Source organism: Nelumbo lutea, chromosome 8, assembly GCF_056320005.1.
Source record: "Nelumbo lutea isolate HS-2025 chromosome 8, American lotus-T2T, whole genome shotgun sequence".
Classification (NCBI taxonomy): Eukaryota; Viridiplantae; Streptophyta; class Magnoliopsida; order Proteales; family Nelumbonaceae; genus Nelumbo; species Nelumbo lutea.
The window spans coordinates 10,917,297-10,926,598 of record NC_142691.1 but is presented as its reverse complement, the minus strand read 5'-3'; the positions used below and the strand labels follow the sequence as shown (position 1 = coordinate 10,926,598).

The 9,302-nt window shown below is 39.2% G+C and overlaps 1 protein-coding gene across 1 annotated transcript; it reads left to right on the top strand.

Moving 5' to 3' along the window:
- The first annotated feature begins 551 nt into the window (after nucleotides 1-551).
- LOC148842687 (indole-3-pyruvate monooxygenase YUCCA2-like) lies at nucleotides 552-3,952 on the top strand. The gene is made up of 4 exons (XM_088958905.1): nucleotides 552-1,742; nucleotides 2,473-2,721; nucleotides 2,881-3,003; nucleotides 3,166-3,952. The coding sequence occupies exons 1-4, from the start codon at nucleotides 1,035-1,037 to the stop codon at nucleotides 3,421-3,423; spliced, it is 1,338 nt and encodes a 445-aa protein (XP_088815031.1). The 5' UTR covers nucleotides 552-1,034; the 3' UTR covers nucleotides 3,424-3,952.
- The last annotated feature ends 5,350 nt before the right edge of the window (nucleotides 3,953-9,302 follow it).

The window sequence follows — 9,302 nt, the reverse complement described above, 5'->3', positions numbered from 1 at the left end:
TAACCATTCAATTTGTTTTCTGAAAAACTGGAAATCGACTGATTAATAGTTTAATTAGGTTTCCTTTACCATAATGTTATATTTTAGGGTTTGTCATGTCCTTGCCGAAAGGGCAAAAAACGTTTTGTTACTGACTGTAGATCATTCATGAAACATTTTGAAAATCTTGTTATTTGTTACATCCCCAGAGTGGCTCATGAATTGACCAAGATGGCAGTGACCCAGAATAAGATAGATCACTGACCTGGTCTGTCAATTCCTGATTTTATTAGGCCTCTATTCTTGGAAGAGATGTAATGATATCTATTATAATTCAAGGGGTAATTTGAGAAAGAAAGAAACCCTTAAAGAATTTAATTTCTTCTTTGTCTTTTTAGACACATTCCCTTCCCTTATCACTCACAGATCAAGAGCAGTTGTCGACGTTTTGAGTGGGTGAAGGGTGAAGGGGAGGAGGTTGTTTAGTTATTAATGTAGGGATGCCCCACTCGCATTATTTAGCGTTACCACTTAGCCTTCCATATGTATATATATATATATATATTGAATTCAATTCAATAGCATTGCTAACATAAGGAATATAAGACATCATATCTAAACTTCTCTCCCTCTCCCTCTCTTGTTCTATTCTCCTCTCTCTCTCTCTCTCTCTCTCTCTCTCTCTCTCTGTGCTGATTTTACTCCCGTGGCTCTCGCTCTGCTCCGTTTTCTGCTCCATTGAACGAAACAAATATCAAAAACCTACTCCCTCACAAAGTGGATAAGAACCCCTCTTGATCCAACCCACCTATTAAGGAATCCCCTATTTTTAGCCTAATCTTCCCCTCAGAATCTTAGATAAGGGAAAAAATGCTATCACTAAATCCGGCCTAATCTCATTTTATAGAGAGTTTATTTATGAGTTCTATTCTGTGTCAACCAGATCTATGGGCTTTCACCTCCTGTTTTGTAGCTGCTCTCTCTCCAAGGTTACCAGGATAGTAAGTTAGAGACACAGTTTAACTGCTTTTTGTTTGGAATTCATATTTGCATATATGTATTTTGTGTTCATGGACTTTCTGAGAGAAGTGGAAGGAAAGCGAGTTCATGATCGGTTCTTGGACGAGAAGATGAATAAAGCTCCAAGGTGTCTTTGGGTGCCAGGTCCTGTAATCGTCGGTGCCGGTCCATCGGGGCTTGCCGCAGCGGCATGTCTCAAGGAAAGAGGAGTTCCCAGTTTGATACTGGAGAGGGCCAACTGTATAGCTTCTCTGTGGCAGCTCAAGACTTATGATCGTCTCCGCCTCCATCTTCCCAAGCATTTCTGCGAGCTTCCTCTCATGCCATTTCCCGCCAGTTTTCCCACCTATCCCTCTAAACAGCAATTTGTGGATTATTTGCAGTCCTATGCTAACCGCTTCGATTTACATCCAGTGTTCAACGAAACAGTGGATTGTGCCGAGTATGATCACAACCTTGGATTTTGGCGTGTGAGGACTGTGGGACTGAAGAAGGACGACAGGACTGAGTACGTGTCTCGGTGGTTGGTGGTGGCTACCGGAGAGAATGCAGAGGCCATCATCCCAGAATTTGAGGGAATGAGTGAGTTTTCGCGACCTGTTGTTCATACCAGCTCCTACAAGAGCGGGAACGTCTTTCACGGCAAGAGAGTATTGGTAGTTGGGTGTGGAAATTCAGGAATGGAAGTCTGTTTGGACCTATGCAACCATGACGCTAGCCCATCTCTTGTGGTCAGAGATTCAGTAAGAACACTAACCCATGGCTTTTGCTGTATCATTTTTATCCAAAGTATTAAATTTAAGCGAAACCATTACAGATTTTTCATCGTTTCTGTTTCCCATGCTGTGAAATATACATACAGCCGATTTCCAGCTTCTCTCTTTTACTCTCTCTGAACTCCTAACATGAAAGCCGAACCTATAATCAGACACATCTCCTAGGATTCGAAATATTCAAGCAAACCCCAATTGATTAATTTTCAAAGGGAAGGCAACTTAAGCAAGGCCGAGTTTAATAAGATTTTTCACTTTCATTGCCTCCAATCCAAAGCTGTAAGTTGAGCCGGTTCATTCTAAGTGGGCGTTTATTCTCCTATGGAAGAAATATATTATATATAACTGTGTGTGTAACTTTTGTTAGTGAGTTCAACTTCCAACGGATTATTGAATTCACAAGAAGACGAACTCTGACTCTGTTACTAACTTACTATTATTTAGTTATTATTTTAAAAGTTTTCCTCTTTCACTTTCTCGGGTGCGTATATATTTCACAGAGCCCTATTTATATAAATTCTTATTGTTTCTCTGCGATTTTCCTCTGTAAAGAACCACACTCACACTTCCACTCCCCAGATTGATGACATGCACATATGATAGGGGAATGGGAGGGGGCTCACCCATCAATTGATCATCTCTTTCTTTAGTCAATTGTTTTTTTTTTTTTTGAAGTCGATATCCTTTTCTTGTGTTGCAGGTACACATCTTACCACGAGAGATGCTGGGAAGATCAACCTTTGGGCTTTCTATGTGGTTACTGAAATGGCTGCCCATACGACTAGTAGACCGTTTCTTACTGCTGGTGACCCGCCTCATGCTCGGGGACACGTCCCGGCTGGGCCTCGATCGCCCAGACCTCGGTCCCCTCGAGCTCAAGAACATAACTGGCAAAACACCAGTGTTGGACGTAGGGACCCTCGCCAAGATAAAATCCGGTGACATCAAGGTCTGGGTCCTGCTCCATGTCGTCTTCCTATACTTTTATCTTTACTGTATAGTATCTAGTAGATGTTCTTTCTTTTTGAATTTTGTTTTTCTCAGCTTGTATATCGTCTCAGAGTAGTCTCAACTCTCAAGTATATGGATTTAATCTTGAGTGGTGCAGGTGCGCCGGGGCATAAAGCGACTAACACAGCACTCAGTCGAGTTCGTGGATGGGTGCGTCGAGGAGTTTGATGCCATCGTCTTGGCAACCGGCTACAAAAGCAACGTACCATCTTGGTTAAAGGTAGCTTTTGTCATAAAAGTAGTTCAGTCTCGTAAATAAAAGAAAAAATGAGTTGTCGCTCCACATTGAAAGAAAAAAAAAAAAAGAACTAAAATAAAGGGAGAGAAAGGGATGGGTTGATTGGATTGGATTGAATTGATTTGAAATTGAAATTGTTTTCAGGAGAGAGATTTGTTCTCGGAGCAAGATGGGTTTCCGAGGAGGCCATTCCCAAATGGGTGGAAAGGTGAGTGTGGGTTATATGCTGTGGGGTTCACCAAGCGTGGCCTACTGGGTGCCTCGATGGATGCCAGACGGATAGCGCAAGACATCGAGCATTGCTGGAAAGCCGAGGCCAAGCATCATCTCACCGCATTCGGCCGCCCACCACCAGTCACTGCCATAACCACAATTAATTGTGACTTTATTGATTCCATTTGAGAACTCAGACATCCATACAGATAGAGAAGACTATACATTGAGCTAGCTAGAGCTCCTTGAATTTTAAATCTATGGTGGTGGTACCAGACAAGGTGATCCTTCCTTTGAGGAAATCAGAAGAAGAGTGGTTGGATTTGATCAGAATATTTCTATGCCAATTATGTTGGCCTGATGCCTTGGGAATTAGGAGGAGCTGTGACTGAACAAATTGTTTGTTACCCTGTTGGTAAGGGGACCTCCGACCTCCACCATATTGTACATCGTGTACATTTTGCCATTTTTCTCTAATTAGGCATGACTTTTTTTAATGAGAGAGAGAGAGAGAGGGAGGGTGTCGGTGTTTTGGTGTTTGTTTCCAAGATGATGGGATTGCTGATTATTGCTTCCAAGAGAGAGGGGGGTTGTTGGTGTTTTGGTGTTGTTTGATTTCAAACAGATTTGGGGATGAAAGTATAGAATTCTAATGTTTTTGCTCAGGATCATAAACCCTGTATTGATATGATATTGATTCTCGATTAAGTTGTGGTACTTAAATGGGCTGTGTCCATCATGATTCATTCTGGGGCCGTTACTGTGCAAATTAATGAATCATAATCTGGAATTGGATGAATCCCATCAGTCAAATACTGCATTCAAACACCAAACCAAAGAGGTGGCCAACTCGATCATTAACAGTCTAATCATACATAGAGTTGGCCATCACTGATCTGAATGCTGCTTTCCAATAATGGAGGTAGTGTATGAAGTCTAATCAAAGAAGGCTCGACACTCCCCAACTCCCTAAACAGTCTAATCAACCAAAGAGGCAGCCACTCTGAACAGTCTGCATTAGTGCATAAGCAAACAACATCAAATGATGCATGTATTATGACTATAAACTTCGATTGAGTTAGTGGCCCTGCATCATCATGGTATATAGATAAATAATATATCTACATCTAAAAGCAGTAGAGCCCCTCGCTGTTGCTGTTGGTCTCAGGAATACTATATATATATATAAAAGAGGGCCCATACCCATACAGAAAGAGAGGAAAGCAGCTCTCGGGGGGTCGTCAGTTACTGATACAGGTATCACTACTGGTCACCTACACTCAACAAGCCGTATGAGTTGTTCATTATCCTTTTTGCCATATGACTTATGTCTGTCATCCTCATCTTGGAGTGTCAAGTCAGCATCACCAAAAGGGCACGGACCACAGCTGATCTACTCTATCGAAAGGCCACATACATTGATCTTTGTATATATATAATTTATATATATGTTAGAGTACTAGTTGAACAAAGATTATATGTAGTGCATTGTACGTACCATGTGGATATACCTGGAAAGGAACACAAAATTGATTGAATATTTCTGCTTCTGAAACTCAGAAGCCAGGTACGTACCCTTTGAAGAACGGATTTACCTTTGACGATTAATTTAGACTAAACAATAAACTATAGTTCGAAGGGAAATTTGAAAATGACTTCCAACTACTTTTTTCATGGTGAAGTGACCAACCCATGTACATAAAATTACTATAAACATATGGTATTTACAAGTAATATAGAGGTATATATATGGATGACAGTATGACTATATAGTGGTACAAAAGGGAGGAATTGGATGGGAATTTAAAAGCTGTGGGTGGTGGGGTTTATTCCGACCGAATAGGGTTGGTGATGAGCAAAAATAACACCGAATCTTTGAATTGAGAATAAAGACTAGACTCCCTCACATTTCACATATATAGAAAATCAAAGTGAGAGAGAGAGAGAGAGAAGCTATATATCAAGTAGTATCAACATCAAAGGGTTATATCTTGTGAATCCTAATTAGGGCAAGCAGGGTGGGGCTCCAAATAATTGCGTGGCCCATCAGATCCCAAGTGGCCATCCCCATTGGGTCCCCTTGGCCTTTACTACCGTCAACTGCCGGCTTTTTCTCTTCTTTGCTCTGCCAATTAGTACATATAAAGTAAGGAAGAAGAGGGGGAAAAATGCGATTGATTGTCCAACCACCTCTTACCCAAATGCTATCTTTGCATATTTCATTCACTACTTTTAACTTTTAATTAACAGCCCACTTAATACTTTGCAGGGTTTATTGGAAAATGACTCAGAAAGCAGCAGCTCCATCGTTCTCACAACGCGCAAACATAATGCTACCAATCGTAGAAGGTAGAACTACTACTGGAATAACTTAACATCATCCACCTGAGTGAAGAAGACTATTCTCTCTTCTCTGTCGATGTCGCCATGTGCCTTCTGAATCACTGAGGAGAAGATGCTTCATCACTAACCAATAACACTACTAATTAATTAACTCGAGTCCTTCCTTCACAAGTCGTAGTGACAAGTCTAGTAGTCTCTCAACTGCTGCACTGTTATACATAACCACCCCCGAGCTGCCTAACCGTATATACATGGTACGTACAAGCTGGCGATGGTCAGAGTCATTTATATACATCGACCCCGCGGCCAACTCACACTCTTGCGAGAGAGAGAGAGAGAGGCAGATAGCACATGCTCAGAGACCCACCCCCCCCCCCCCCCCCCCGAACCAGAAGCCAGCTCTGGACCATCTCAGTGATGGGTTTTGTGCTTTAATTTTATTGTGGGTGGTCCAGACAAATTGATGATCATCACCACCATTTGATTCATATATACCTTCTGTTGGACCATTTTCCATGGTTTTATTGACCTGTACCAATCGGCATCTCATGATCATATGGTGAAGGGCATTCAATCTATATGATGAGAATGAGATTGCCACCCATGGATTCTATTCTAGTCTTGTCCAAATCATCACCTCCTTTAATTTTATATGGCTTCTAATCTCACTTTCTTTAAATTGTAGATTGGTTTCAGATATATGATTATGATCAATTAATATATGTGTGACGTGTGTGAAATGTTATTAATTTAGACAGTTAATTTGCTTTGCTTGTGTATATTTTTTTTCCTTTTTTCGCCTTTCTACCTTCTGGTTTTTGCTGGGTCTTATTGGGTACAGTTACCTACCCACTACCCACCTAATAAAAATAACCGACAAATACGGACAAGCCCAATGCAGTGGATATTTGAAATTCCACTGCACGAGTGGAATTTGAAATTCAATTATGCTCCGTATATTCCTTTTTTCGAGGAGCAGTGGATATTTGAAATTCCGAGGGTTGTGTTTGGATGGCATGAATGGAGTGGGATTCCATTGCAGTCCTGATTCCAGGGAATTTAACCCCACCCCCTCCCTCTTTCATTTGATGATTATAAATTCTGCCAAGAGCACGTCATTCAAAATTGGATATATAGGAGCGTAATTGAATTCGCTATTAATTCTAATTTCACCTCCATCATCAAAATCCAGGCTTGTTAGGTAGATCATCACCATCTAAGACTTGTTGGGGTGGGCTACATGAATCTTGTTTCACCATTTCATTTTGTTCCATATCAATTGTTAAAAGCATGAAACTTAAATCATTCCTTATTATTTAAGTCATTTTTTCATCTGCCCCATGGTTTTTAAAACTGAACCGGTCAAGGGTTCGGTTATTGGTTCGAACAGTTTGATCATTCGACTTGAACGGTTGGCCCGTTCTAACAAAAAATTTAAAAAAATTAAAAAAAATTAAAAATTTTGAAAAACCGTCAAAATTGTTCGAACAATTCGGACGGTTTGAACGGTTAACCGGCCGGTTAAGCGGTTTGTTGACCAAATCAACAGTTTTGGGGAAAAAAGCGGGTTTGAGAAAAAACGAAACTGGTCAAGTGACCAGTTCCCGATTTTTCCGGTCCGGTCCGTTTTTGAAAACCATGATCTGCCCTTAAATCTTCTAGTTCTTCCGATTTGTAAATGATCACTTTACTTAGCAGAAATATACTCTCTCTCTCTCTCTCTCTCTCTCTCTCTCTCTCTCTCTCTCTCTCACACACACACACATTTATAGGGGTGGAATCAAGCCGAACCAAATATTTAACTATTCGAGCTCAGCTTGCTAGGAAAACATGAGGGTCGAGTTCAAGTTCAAGCTCAATTTAAGTTAGATACCTGAGATTGAATTCTGCTGAACTCAAAGGCCCTATTCATTTACAAATTTCTCACTTACCTAGGTAGTGCACTTATACAAGTAAATGTTTCTTTGGTAACACTCGAGTAAGCTCACTTACCCATATTGTTTTGATTCCCATGTAAATAATATAATGACCTTTTAACCCATAAAAAGCTAATATTAAAAAGGGTAAACTTGTTTTATCATGTTTTATAAACTTCTCCCCTGAGTGGGAAAGTTAGGAAATAAGTAAGTTTTACTTTGGTAAATAAAGTTCTCTTTACTATGGGTCCCAATACATAATTCAAAAAGAACATTGTAAAATTAGTCAATGGAAAGAGATACCCATTAACCAACTTTCTCCCTCTTATTTAATGGTAAACAAATAGGGTCAAAAGCTCATATATTTCATCTTAGTTCAACTCAAGCTTAATTGTGAGTCAAACTTCTTATAAAAAAATAAAAATTATACATATAAAAAAATTATTTCTTATTATACATATAAATAAGAATTATAAAAAAATATTTATTATTATTAGTATCTTAAGATTTGATCAAACACAAAACTTAAAAGTCTTTTGGGTGATGGGTCAAATGGTTTGACCGTTGGGCTAAACGGTTTGATTTTATTTAGCATAAATAAAATGACCAGGACTCAAGTTTTGCTACTTGTGGATACATATAAAAGACATATAAATGAGAATAAAATGAATGATGACTTGATGGTTTGACATCAATAGATACAATTATGAGGTCTTATGTTCAACTTCAAGCTTTGCCATTTGCATTTTAAAATGTGTATTTAGTGACTTGGGTGTTTCGTTGAAACCTGATCAATTTTCAACGGTTCCATTGAGTTTTGACCGGTTCTTCTGTTTTTTTTTTTAATGAAAATTGGGGTTTAAATAATTGGATTCCCTTCCAATTCCCGGGTTGAATGGTCAGCCATCCGATCCAAGTCTTAAAACATTGATTGTTATGCATATAAAAAATTAAAAATAGTATACATAATGTAAGCTCAGTTAAGCTTAGGAGCTTCATGAGCTGATATTTATTGGGCTCAAGTTTGACTCGATTAACAAACAAGCATATATATTAAGCTTGAACTCCACTTTAAGTTTGGTTTAGACCGAATGGAATCAAACTTTTTACAAGTCAAACTTAAATAACTCGTGAAAAACTCAATTCGTGTCCACTCATATTCTCCTTATCACCTATCGGAGTTATTCATACACTTTTTTTTGTATGACTTCATTTTTAATCGTGTTCCTTCTAGCTTTTCCATTCATCAATTTAAGCATTACATTTCTATCACACTCATTTTTCAATAGATTGTTTCTTATCAATCCAACACCCTCTCCTCCACACAATATATCTAGCCTAACACTCATTTTTCATTTGATTGTTTCTTATCTTTCCAACACCCTCTCCTCCATACAATATATCTAGCCTAGCTGGGGAGATAAACTTTTGAATTCCGTCAAACTGGATAAGAGAAGAACTGAATTCCCCTTGCATTCAGGCAACATGAAAAGGTGATTTGTTTAATCTAGGTCATCTATTAGATTAGGACAGAATTAGATATTAATTCAGTGCATGATGCACCCTTCTTTCTCCTCACTGAGCTACTGGTTGTTAAGTTGAGTCATTTTGAGAAAATAGTTGTTTCATTTCTTGACCAGGACTTCCAGGTGGCTTTTTGTTATTGGGCAGAAGTGTGCCACGTAAGCAGAGGCCATGCGGAAAATATTAAAAATATTTAATTCTAACCCCCATCCTGCAACGTGTAAGACAGCAGGACCATGCAAAGCCTTTGATTGCTGGTTGAACAACCGGTTCCTATACCATTAA